Raw genomic sequence first — 12,622 nt, forward strand, 5'->3', positions numbered from 1 at the left:
TGTATATCCTTGCCTCCTTTGTCGAAGATAAGGTGACCATAGGTTCGTGGATTTATCTCTGGACTTTCTGTTCTGTTCCATTGATCTTTATTTCTGTTTTTGTGCCAGTACCATACTGTCTTGATGACTGTGGCTTTGTAGTATAGTCTGAAGTCAGGCAGGTTAATTTCCTCCAGTTCCATTCTTCTTTCTCAAGGTTACTTTGGCTATTCCAGGTTTTTTGTATTTCCATACAAATTGTAAAAATCACTTCCTAAATTAACTGGACTCAGAGTAAATCTAGGGGGCGAGAGAAAGGGCTCCGGGGAGGTTATGCACTGAGTGATTTTGGGCTCGCTGCCCAGAAACAGGTTGGGTTCTTCTGGGTTCTAACCCAGAAACAGGTTAGAACCGACATGCGTGCACAGACTTAACTCAGAGGACTTACTCACCTTGTCTACCAGCCCTGAGAACACACCCTGGTGTCAGAATTGCTTTTCCCTTTTTTTGGTTTCTGCCTTTGTTTATTTACTTAATTTTTAAATTAAAATGCATTTATTTGGCTGTCAGGTCTCAGCTGTAGCCTGCAGGATCTTCATACATCATTTGGGACCTTTCATCGCAGTGCTCAGGTTTCTCTCTAGCTGCAGGGCACAGGCTTAGTTGCTCCACGGCACGTGGAATCTGAGTTCCCTGAGCAAGGATCGAACCCGAGTCCCCTGCATTGCAAAGTAGATTCTTAACCACGGGACCATCAGAGAACTCCAAGTTTTTCCATTTTTACCTAGAACGTTTCAGATGTTTTAAGCTGGAAGGGGTCTTGGAAGTGGCCCTCCCCTTGTGTTTTCCTCAAGCTGATATATAGCATCATTCATGAGCAAGGAAACCTAGCATTCCTCAGGAAAGGACTTTCTGGTTATTAGTTGGGTTATCACAGTAAACGCCAAGATGACTCCTCTCTGGAGAGCTCCAGACCACTGACCGAGAGCCGGGGTCTGGTCAGGTGCAGGGGACCCTGGTCCTGTGTCGGGCAGGGTGGTGCAGTCTGGGCGTGGAGGGAGCTCTGCTTTGAAGCCTCGCTTATCTAAAGAGAGCTCTTTGTGGGCACCCCAAGGTCTGTCCTCTCCCAAAGGGTGTTTCTGTGGCCAAGCTTCAGAAACCTCAGTAAGCACCTGGCTAACCTAGATAGGGTATAAAACCTGGACGTCTGTCACCCGGACTCGCTGCTGAGTCTGCATCTCAAAGACACTTATGGCTCCTGATGTGAGGTGGTATGGAAACAGCCCACCTTGGGGTGTTTTTGCTGGGGAAAAAAAAGAAAGAAAATAGATAACACTCAACCTCCATCCGAACTAGCTTTTGGTGCTAAGTTCCAGTTTACAGGAGATGTTAGGGATGGAGGTACAGGAGGACAGGGACTGGGAGGCGGGCGGGAGGTGATCCAGCAACTCTGGGGGAGTGACCACACACACTGGGAAGATTCTGCTTTGATGCTGAGTTGAAGAAATCAGCTGTCGGGAGACTTGGGAGAGAACTGGGACGTCGTTGTTGGGTTGTAGGGCCATCGTCACACTGGGGTCAGGAGTGCATACGGAACACTCAGGGGTGAGAACACGGCAGCTGGGATTTGCCTTCAAATACTTGGGCCAGGGACTTCAGCGGTGACTTGTTGTCTGGGACTCCGCGCTCCCATTGCAGAGGCCCCGGGTTCCATCCCTTGTCTGAGAGGGAGAGCCCCCATGCTGTAACACCAGCCGCAGAGAGGAGGGCGCCGCTGCTCCTCCTCGTTCTGGCCCAGCAGCAAATGCGCGTCCCAGGGCCCTCCCTGGGGCGGGAAGCACAGCTTCCTGGCCTCACCTCAGCCTCACCAGTCAGCTTTCCGGCTGAGGGATTTTTCTGCCCTTGTCTCCCGCCCTGAATCCGGAGGACACGTGCCCTCCGCTCAGGCCGCCCCGCCTCTTCTGAAGCCCATCTTGGGTTTCTCTGCACAGACTGGGTTTCCCTCGGCTGGCGCGTGCCTTCCCAGGCCCACCTTCTGGGAGGACAGGCAGGAAGCCATTGCTTGTTCAGAGAGACGTTCCCTCGGGTGGCCCCCATGTGCATCCCCCCCGCACGGCCTCAGGCAGACGGCCCTGAGCCCTGTGCTCCTGTCGTCTCCGTGGAGCCTGCAGTCCCCGCAGGTCCTCCTGGCACCCTGTTCCCTGCAGCAGGAGTCAGGGGGAGGCCGCGCTGGCCGAGCACAGGTGGTGAGGTCACAGAAGGTGCGTGAGGAGGCCGCGGTCCTCATGGCTCTGGTCCCTGCGTGCAGGTCAGGGAGGAGAGTGTCGGCCAGACCACCCCGTCGTCCCTCGTCCCGAGTGCTCAGGCCCCCGCCTCTTCTGCAGCATGGGTGATGGCAGAGGGTTCGCCTTCCCAGAGCAGATCATCTCCTTGTGGGCCCAGGAGGGCGTTCACAATGGCAGGGAGGTCCTGCAGGTGGGGGCCGGTCTTGCAGCTGCTCCAGCAGAGGAGTCTGGGCAGGGGAATTAGGGGGAGATGCTGCCCGTGAGGGAGGCTGGACAGAGAACCTCGCAGACACATGCCCCATGGAAAGAAGGCCCATCATCCTCGCTTTTTGCTTTATTTTTTGATCTCGATATGTAGGACATCTTAACTTAGAAACATAATAAGTAAACAGCAGAGAAAGCCCACAGCCTGAAACAAATCCCTTAGAGGGTAGGTTTCAGTATCTCAGACTCACCCCACAGTGCGTGTCGGCCTCCGAGCCGATCCTCGGTCCTGGAAAACAGGAGGGCATCTTAGTGACTGCAGCACGTGGGCGTAGACACCAGGAGGCGGCGCCCACACGTGTCGCGTGTTTTTGTAATCTGGAAGCTGTTGCCCAAATCCTCTGTGTCCTCTGCGCCCACCGTGATTTCATTGCTGAGAAGCGTGCTCTCAGCATGTCGTGGAGGCAGCTTCCAGGTCGCTCCACACGCTTTAGTGTCCTGTCATTTTTCTCCCAGAACTCAGGGCCATGGAGAAGCGTGGAGATTCAAGTCCCCGTCTCCCGGTTTACAGGAAGGGCTTCCCCATGGGCCCTGCCCCACCTGTGTGTCTGCAACTTGTGGTCACAAGCACCAATCGCTGGGAGAGCAGCCCCCGCACCAGTGTTATCACTAGGCCGCAGGCAGGCGCGTGGGCCTTCCTGGCCTGCTCTTTTTCTTATTGTGGTAAAATATAGAAAGCACAGTTTTTCTGTTCCTTCAACTTTACCTTCCGCAATCCCTAGGGGAATGGCTGTGACTCTCAGAAATGGTTGGCCGTGGCTCATCGCACTATCGATCATGTTTCCACCAACAGAACCCGTGTTGTTCCTATGTCTGTTCGTGCTGTTTAGAGATATATTAAGGATTCTTTGTGTCTGACATGGCAAGAGCTCAACTCAAACTGGCTTGGGCAAGAGGAGGACATCAGGGGTCTTTGTGATCAGTTGGGGAAGAAGGAGGATGTTTAGGCTTGGGGGTCCCGGCTCTGGTGGTTGTCAGGACTCTGCTGGCTTCTTAGTCTTGACTTCAGGTCTAGCACCCTTGCGCTGCTCCCCAGGACCCCGTGGTCTATACAACACTTGATTTGGCAGAGACAAAGCCCTTCTCCAGCCTATCAGTCCCCAAAGTCCTCGGCTTGCATCTGCCCCCTTCTCTGTCCCTTTGTCCAAGAAGGGGGACTCTGTCCAGCCTGAGTCATGCCCACCTCCGAGGCAGGGACAGTGAGGGGAGGAGCTGTATGTTGACAGTGGGAGGGGGACCTCAGTGTTGACAGGGACCTGGGGAGAGGGACCCCAGAGGGATGGGAGCAGGGGAGAGGGTCCACTCAAGAGGTGGAGACTTTGCAGACAGAAAAGGAAGGTACTGGGACAGTGAAGTCTGGCCTGTGGGAGCCACAGGTGTCCGGAGACCCACTCATCCTGCCTGTCCGATGGGCCGTGCTGTTTTCAGAGCCTTGACTTCAGTGTGGACGAGAAGGTGAACCTTTTGGAGCTGACCTGGGCCCTGGAGAAGGAGGTCATGATGGTGGGCGGGGTCACCCAGCAGGCAGCCTTGGCCTGCTACCGCCAGGAGCTGAGCTTCTGCCAGTAAGAGCCCCGCTGCGGAGGGTTGGGGGTGTGGGGTGCGACTGGCCAGGCTGGCCTCCTCGCCCAGGGCACAGGCAGCCTGCAGGACAAGAAAGGGTGCTTCCAGCATGGTCACAAAGCACTCCATAGCGATTTGGCCAAGAATGCGTTCCGTTGTAATTGGGTTTGGCTCCAGTTGAGCTGGATATTCAGGCCATCCGTCTGCTGAACCGGTTGGCATAGAGATTGTTATTGTGTTTTTATTGATGCTCTGAAGCTACAGAAAAGGTTGGCAGTAATTCCGGTCTCCATCCTCAAGACTTTGCATCTCGTTAGGTACTGACAGATGAGACCTCTGACATCAGGCAACTCTGCAGAGGGGCCCAGAGGAAGACTGCTTTGGGAGGATGAGGAAGGGAGACAAGCTTGGTGCTTCTCCAGTGGGAGAAACAGGCACCAGGATAGCCGGTGGACTGAGCCTCGGGCAGGGCCTGGGGTGACCAGACAGAGACAGGCGTCACTTCTGGTCTGGGCGACTCCCTGGCACTTACTCAGGTGCCGGGCTACAGGTGGCAAGGCTGTGACCAGGCAGGATAATGGGTGGCCAGCCTTCTCCCCTTCATGCGTCCAGTCCCAGGTTGGGTGCTGGGGATCCCTGGGTCCGAGGCCCAGCTGCAGGCAAGACGGAGCGAGGATAATTTCCCACCTCTTCTAAGGCCGTCTGGAGAAGTGAACAGTGCCTGCCCCGGGCTCGAACCTCCTGGTTCAGAAACCTGCTAGAAACCCCATTGCAAGCCAGTTGGCTTCTTGCTGTATGTACTTCTGTAAAACAGACTCAATAACTGCAGAAACCATCCTGGTAGGCGGAGGGTCAGGCTTCCCAGGTGGCCCTAGTGGTGAAGAACCCACTTGCCAATGCAAGAGGCGTGAGAAATGCGAGTTCGATCCCTGTGTCAGGAAGATCCTCTGGAGGAGGGCATGACAGCCCACTCTAGTATTCCTGCCTGGAGAATCCAATGGACAGAGGAGCCTGGAGGTCTACAGTCCATAGGATTGCGTAGAATCGGACACGACTGCAGCGCCTTGGCACGCGCGCACAGGAGGTGGCTGAGAGCCCAGCGCCAGCCACTGCTCAGCGCTCTCGGGCCGGCTGAGTTTGTTCCTTCAGACCAGCTCGCTAGGCCCAGAGCAGTGTCCCCAGTCACCCCTCCCTCCTTCCTCAGGGAGCAGGTGGAGCAGATGGCCAGGGAGCGAGATAAGGCGAGACAAGACCTGGAGAAAGCTGAGCAGAGGAACCTGGAGTTTGTGAAGGAGACGGACGACCTCCACTCCGCCCTGGAGCAGCTCGCGGAGGAGAAGGTCAGGTAGGTCTTGCCGGGGTCCTGGCCCAGGGCGGATGGTGGACACAGGCTGCTGCCAGCTGAGGCCCTGCTGTCTCACCTGAGCCCACAGCAGGAAGCCCGCAGACCAGGCATCACCCATGCAGTGGGCTGAGTGGGCTCCCGCAGAGTCAGCCCGGCTGGTGGCGGGCAGCCTGATTGCACACGCCCTTCCTCTGCGGCCAGTGCTGCCCTCCCAACGTGCCCACAAGACAACGGTGACTGATTTCAGGCCATCAGTCGGGGAGCTGAGAATGGATTTGCGTTGGTCTCAGCCTGGTTGACCTGATTCTCCCGACCACCCCGAAGGGACTCGGTGAAGTTCTTTCTGCATCGGAGAACCGGAGACTCGTTATCTCCATCCAAGAATCTGGCTGGGGGACACAAGGCCTCGAGGGCCATGTAGGTGTTTGGGTTTTGCTCCATGAGTAACACAGTATCAGCGGTACACTTTTAGAAATAGCGTTTGTAGTTGTATTAGGTTACTTTAATAGAAAAGTATTAAGGGATACATGTTCATTGTAGAAAACTTAGAAAATACACACACAAGGAAAAATAAAAACAAACATTTCACGTCCACAGATGTTATCACTCCTAACACTTGTCCTGAGTCCCTCGCTTCTTCCTGTCCACGTGGTTGCTTTCAGAGAGGACTCGTTGCTGTGATGTTGCATATGTTTTCTGAGCACCTGTCATGTGGCTCTGGCATATGTTACTGCACCTTTCCCCTTTCAAGAGGGAAGTGATATGATCAAGTGTGTAAAACTCGCCCCAAGATCTGCAGGCTGTTAGGTTAATCTCGCTCATCAAACTGTTTCCCTGAGTGACAGCTGCCCTTGCGCCCCAAAGCTCTGCGGTGAGTCTGAGGGAGGCCGAGCCAATCATTTCTGGTTTGACCACAATCAATTGATTGTGGACCCAGCCAGGCTCTGCTGAAATAAGAGTTTCCACTCATCTTCAGCCTAGATATACTGGGTTGGAGAATCCTGTTAAGCAAATGTTTTAGTGATGTTGTTGTTCAGTCAGTCATGTCCGAATCTTTGTGACCCCATGGACTGCAGCACTCAAGGCTTCCCTGTCCTCTACCATCTCCTGGAGTTTGGTCAAACTCATGTCCATTGAGTTAGTGATGCCATCCAACCATCTTGTCCTCTGTCATCCCCTTCTCCTCCTGCCTTCAATCTTTCCCAGCATCAGGGTCTTTTCCAGTGAGTTGGCTCTTGGCATCAGGTGGCCAAAGTGTTGGAGCTTCAGCTTCAGCATCAGTCCTTCCAATGAATATTCAGGACTGATTTCCTTTAGGATGGACTGGTTGATCTCCTTGCTGTCCAAGGGACTCTCAAGCATCTTCTCCAACACCACAGTTCAAAGGCATCAATTCTTTGGCACTCAGCTTTCTTTATGGTCCAGCTCTCGCATCCTTGCATGACTAGTGGAAAAACCGTAGTTTGACTAGATGGACCTTTGTCAGCAAAGTGATGTCTCTGGTTCTAATATGCTGTCTAGGTTGGTCATAGCTTTTCTTACAAAGATCAAGCATCATTAATTCATGGCTGCATCCGCCATCTGCAGTGAGTTTGGAGCCAAAGAAGATAGAGTCTGTCACTCTTTCCGTTGTTGCCCTCTCTGTTTGCCATGAAGTGATGGGACCGGATGCCATGGTGTTAGTTTTCTGAATGTTGAGTTTTAAGCCAGCCTTTTCACTGTTCTCTTTCACTTTCATCAAGAGGTTCTTTACTTCCTCTTTGCTTTCTCCCGTTAGAGTGGTATCATCTGTATATCTGAGGTTGTTATTTCTCCCGGTATTTTGCATGATATACTCTACATATAAGTTAAATATGCAAGGTGACAAAATACAGCCTCGATGTGCTCCTTTCCCAATTTTGAACTAGTCCGTTGTTCCATGTCCAGTTCTGTTGCTTCTTGACCCACATACAGGTTTCTCAGGAGGCAGGTGAGGTGGTCTGATATTCCCGTCTCTTGAAGAATTTTCCACAGTTTATTGTGATCCACATAGTCAAAGACTTTTAACATAGTCAATGAAGCAGAAGTAGATGTTTTTCTGGAATTCTCTTGCTTTTTTGATGATCCAGTGGATGTTGGCAATTTGATCTCTAGGTCCTCTGCCTTTTCTAAATCCAGTTTGGACATCTGGAAGTTCTTGGTTGATGTACTGTTGAAGCCTAGCTTGAAGGATTTTGAGCATCACCTTGCTAACATGTGGAATAATGTGCAACTGTGCAACAGTGTGAACATTCTTTGGCATTGCCCTCCTTTGGGATTAAAATGAAAATTGACCTTTTCCAGTCCTGTGGCCATTGCTGAGTTTTCCAAATTTGCTGGCATATTGAGTGCAGCACTTTAACAGCATCATCTTTTAGGATTTTAAATAGCTCAGCTCCACTAGCTTTAGTGATAAACTAAGGTTTGGCACTGTTTTCCCTACTGATAGGAATGGTTGTTGCAAAAGATCACCTAACCAGGGAGCAAACCCGCGTCCCCTGCAGGGAAAGCACTCAGTCCTAACCGCTGCACCGCCAGGAAGGTCCCAGAGACCCTTCCTCTTAAGCCTCATGTTCCCCAAATCTCCCCTACCCCTTATGAGCATACTTCCCTAACCTCTTGTGGTTTCAGGTGTTAAAAGCTCTCTGTATTTTCTCCATTTCTCATTTTCACTGCACTTTTTCCCCCCTGAGTCCCTTCTGTGTGTCCAGTGATGGAAGGTGGTGCCAGGCATAAGAAGTTGGGAAATGACTCCTGCTCCTTGTTACTCCCGGAGCACTTCGGTGCCCGGGTATAGTGTCGGTTCCCTGTCCTGGATGTCAGGACCCGCTCTGCTGGGGCCTGAACTGTTCCCCGGGTGCCGGCTCCATGCCCTGCTCCTGGGCCTGGTGGCCGCAGTGGCTGGAGGAAGTGTCTGGCTCTGCCCACAGGACCTGCAGGACCACAACGATGAGCTGCAGGCTGCCCTGCAAGGCCTGCAGGCACAGACGGCCCCGAGTCGGCACAGCCACCTGCCCCTGGGACACGGCCCGGGAGGTAGGCGCTGGGTGCTTGGAGGTGGTGCGTCTGTTGGGAGGTGGTGGGTCACGTGCTCCTGCCCCGGGGATGGGGCGGTGGGCCAGCCCGCTGCGCAGGGGTCACAAGTCCTACGGACCACTTGTGTGGGAGAAGGGTCCTATCTGAGGCCAGGGGTTTAGGTGTCCCAGAGCCCCAAGAGAGGGGGAGGAGGATGAAGGTCCTACTGCTTGGACAGAGTAAGTGGCGAAGGTTACGATGACCTTGCTGTGACCTCAGGGCAGGCGTGTCCCCTGTGAGCCTCCTAAGGCAGCAGGGACAGAAGGAGATGCCCCTGGGGAAGGTCATCTGGGGAGGGGAGCAGAGAGCGTGCTGGGGGTGATGGGGGACGGCCTGTGATGGCTCTGACAAGGGCAGCCCACGTCCGCTGTCCTCGGGGCCTCTGAGGGAAGCTGGGTGGGTCTTCTGTGCACCGGGCCTCTAAGGGAGGCCCTCACCTGCACCTGCAGCCGTGGACTCTGCTGGGCCCCGAGCCACAGCCCTGCTCCTCAGCCAGGGGTGGTTGGCGTGAGGCTGCTGTCATCGCATTCCTCACTGAGTGTCAGTGGCCCATGTGGCCACAGGGAAGGGGTCGATGGTCTTTATCCCTCGACGGGCCTGAGCTGCGAGTGTGTGGCCCTTGTTGAGATCCAGGACCTGCGCCCCAGGTGCGGTGGTCGGAAGGCTCTGGGTCGTAGCACCGGAGGGAGCCCTGAGCTTCATGTTGGTGCCGAAGCAGCCAGAGCGCTCTCCCGACTGGAGCCTTTTCTCTTCCCCTGGCCCCCATCTGGCCTCAGAGCGTCTATCAACCCCTTCTAAGGAGGAGGGGCGTTCAGGACAGCAGCACTGTGGTGCAGGGGTCACGTGGGTGGTGGAGGCCGGGCTGGCTGTGCATCCAACCAGGGCCACTCCTGACCCAGGCAGCAGCTTGCTGTTTTCAGGGCGATTGGATGCTCTCTTTCCTCACATGCTTATGCCGAGTTCTCTTGGCCAGATACTCTCGAGTCTGTCACTCTTTTTCATGGAAAGCATTTTGGGAATTGAAAAGAGCAGGCGAGAAGTCAGGATGTGTCTGCTCCCTTCACTTTCCAGCCCATCAACCAGCATGGATGAAATCCCAGCAGTGGCCACACTCACATTCTAAATCAAGCCTTGAGTGTGCCCCCTACCATGCATGGCGTGGGGGTCACCTGGGCCCAGGAGGGCTGGCCATGCTGTGGGTCCAACATCACTGCAGATGGTGACTACAGCCATGAAATTAAAAGATGGTTGATCCCATGGTGTCCTAGGCAGAACACCAATGGACATGTCCTCTTATTTTCAGGCACCATCACGTTCGTGGGTGATTCCGCCCCAGCGAGTATAGAAACAGAGATCATGTTGGAGCAGCTGAAGGAGCGTTACCAAGAACTCAGGATCCAGCTGGAGACCCAGGTGAGGGGACTGAGGGAGGCCACAGAGGTCGGGGAACTTCCTGCTGCTGAGACGCGTCTGCGCACACGTGTGCCCATAGTGAGCGCGCTCAGGGTGACCGAGGTTTGCAGGGAATGTGCGTGACCTTGACTTTCTGCCTCCACCCTCTTCGGAAGGAGGCGGGACAGAAGGAATAGCTAATAACGGGAGGGAACAGAGTCCCTCCCCGTGTCCGGAGGCTGGTGCAGAGGCCAGAACTCCCTGTTTGCCCTGCACTGGGAAGTCACAGCCCCCGGCTCTGTTGCAGCTGAAGCAGATTCTGGGAGCAGAATCTTAGTTCCTGGGATTGCCCTTCACCAGGGGCTCCCCAGGTGGCGCTTGTGGAGATGAGGAGCTATGTTGCCAAGACAGGAGACATAAAAGATGCGGGTTCGATCCCTGAGTCGGGAAGATCCCCTGGAGGAGAGCATGGCAACCACTCCAGCCTTCTTCCCTGGAGAATCCCATGGACAGAGGAGCCTGGTGGGCTACAGTCCATAGGGTCGCACAGAGTCAGACACGACTGAAGCGACTTAGCACGCAGGGGCTCCTCGGCCTCCCTGGCCAAGCCTGTCTTCTCGGGTGAATGTGTCTCTTGCTCTGTTACTCGATTGTGGGGGGTTTGTGGAGGGATGGTGCCCACGGCTCGTCAGGGGTCACCATGGCCACGGGGCGGTCCTGCCCCTGGGTGCCTGCTGTGGCCTTGCCTTCCAGGCCTCGTGGAGGTGTTGTTCTCTCCTGCCCTCCTCCTGCGGCTGCCTGCCGGGCCACCAGCCTCCCTTCTGCACCTGCAGGGCCTCCCCCCAAGGCTGCAGCGGAGGTTACAGGAAGTGACGGAAGCAGGCGGCCACACAAGCCGTGGGGGGCCTTTCACAGACCCCGGCGCCCTGTTGAAGCTGGGCCACCCGCTGTTTTGGTGCTGCCCCGGCAGCCTTGACTCATCAAGTGGATGGTGTCTGGGGGCCCGGTCGACGTCACTCCTCCTCTCTCTTCAGGTTAGTGACCACGAGAGGGAGATGGAGGTGATGAAAGGGGCCTTTGCAGAGGAGAGGAGGCAGCTGGAGCGGGGCTTCCAGCTCGAGGTTGGCGTGCTTCAGGGTCAGAAGGCCGAGCTGGCGACGCTGCACGCGGAGTCACAGGAGGTCATCTGAGGCCTGCGGGAGCAGCTGCAGAGGAGGGCGGAGCTGGAGCGGGGCCACGCATGGCAGCTGGGCCGGGAGAGGGCGCTTCAGCGGCTCAGGTCCGCCACCCTGGCTGTGCGGGATCTCACGTCCAGGGTTCGTTGCCAAGAACCCGGATCTGAAATTGAATTTGAGCAGATTGCTCAGAGTCACAAGTACTCGTTACCTGAGTGGTGAGCCCTGAAAGAACAGGTTATTTTACAAAGGTTCTGACTTTTCTTTCTGCCGCACTGTGCGCATGGCCTGAGAGATCTTAGTTCCCTCACCAGGGATGACACTTGTGCCCTTGTGGTGGATACATGGAGTTTTCACCACTGGACTGCCAGGCAAGTCCCAAAGAGTCTGACTTTAAAAATACAGTCTCCCTCATCTGTCATCTCGTGGCTCCTGGGGAGGTGGATAAAAGGCCTTAATGCCCCCAAATAATGGGAAAGGCCTTTACTTTGGGTTAGTGGAGTCTTGAAAGAAACAGATTTGTGAGCAAAGGAGAGAAAAGGTTTGCTTGGCGAACTGGAGCATGATCTTCTGTGCTAGAGAAGAAGGGCCCACACGCCCATCCTCTGGGCCCCACCAGGGAGCTGGGGGCTGGGGAGGCCTGAGGGGAGGCTGGAGGTGGGGAGGCCTCTGTGAGCCGGTGATGGGAGCGCTCAGGTGTGCAGCCTGGCCCTCCTCCCCGGGCCCCCTGGGGCTCAGGCCGGCACCCACTCCCTCTCAGGAGCCCAGGACTCCAGAAGGGCTTTTCCAGGAGCTTCACAGCAGCACACAGGAGATGACTCGGGTGACTGCAGGCAGGCACAGCTGTGTGTTGTGGTTGCGGCTCTATGCACTGTGTCTTTTGGCCCCGTGAGCGCCCACACAGCACTCCCGCAGGCTCCTGGCATCCTGTGGAGACAGAGGCTTCGTGAGGTGTTGTGTCCCTTGTCTGGGCAGAGGACACTGGCCCACCGCATATCCAGGTGTGGCCAGGTGAGGCGCCAGCTCCTGCCTGCTAGGTGACCATCGCACGTTGCTTCACCAGTAAACAGGTCACGGGGGGTTTATGGTACGCACCTCCCAGCTTGAGGAAGGAAATATTAGCATGGCCAGTAGCCCCAGGCTCTGTTCCCAGGCCCCCCTCACTTCTCCCCAAGGCATCTGGACTGTTTATCACCCTCTAGACCTGGTCTAGGCCTCTGCCTCGGATGCAGGGGTCCCCCAACAACATGGAGCCTTGGTCGTGGTGGACTGACTTCTGAATGCCCTGCTCCATGAAGCAGAGGTGGTGCTGGGCCTCACGAGTGGCACGGAGCCTCAGGTGAACGTCTGGACCCACTGTTACTGTTGCGGCTGCGATCAAAAGCTGGTCTCGGGCCCAATGGACCTGCGAGTCCACATCAGGCCCCAGGCACACTCGGGGCCCTTCAGTGTGGGAGCAGCCCAGCGGCCACACGCCCTCTCTGCCGTCTGTCTCGGGCACTTCCGGTGGACAGGCACAGGAGCCC

At 55.5% G+C, this 12,622-nt stretch overlaps 1 protein-coding gene across 12 annotated transcripts in view; it reads left to right on the forward strand.

Moving 5' to 3' along the window:
- Positions 1 to 12,622, forward strand: part of LOC110124748 (putative ankyrin repeat domain-containing protein 19) — a 61,102-nt gene that overhangs the window by 20,256 nt on the left and 28,224 nt on the right. For 3 of the 12 annotated variants that reach the window (XM_070463201.1, XM_070463200.1, XM_070463202.1), the window contains exon 1: positions 11,158 to 12,435. Coding sequence is in view for 5 of the 12 variants with exons in the window: in XM_070463209.1 (XP_070319310.1) it covers positions 2,365 to 2,454; positions 3,957 to 4,093; positions 5,296 to 5,436; positions 8,385 to 8,490; positions 9,833 to 9,874 (516 nt within the window). In the remaining 7 variants the exon portion in view is untranslated. The other 9 variants (XM_070463205.1, XM_070463204.1, XM_070463209.1 and 6 more) reach the window with 8 other exon arrangements.

Source organism: Odocoileus virginianus, unplaced genomic scaffold, assembly GCF_023699985.2.
Source record: "Odocoileus virginianus isolate 20LAN1187 ecotype Illinois unplaced genomic scaffold, Ovbor_1.2 Unplaced_Scaffold_42, whole genome shotgun sequence".
In the NCBI taxonomy this organism is placed as follows: domain Eukaryota; kingdom Metazoa; phylum Chordata; class Mammalia; order Artiodactyla; family Cervidae; genus Odocoileus; species Odocoileus virginianus.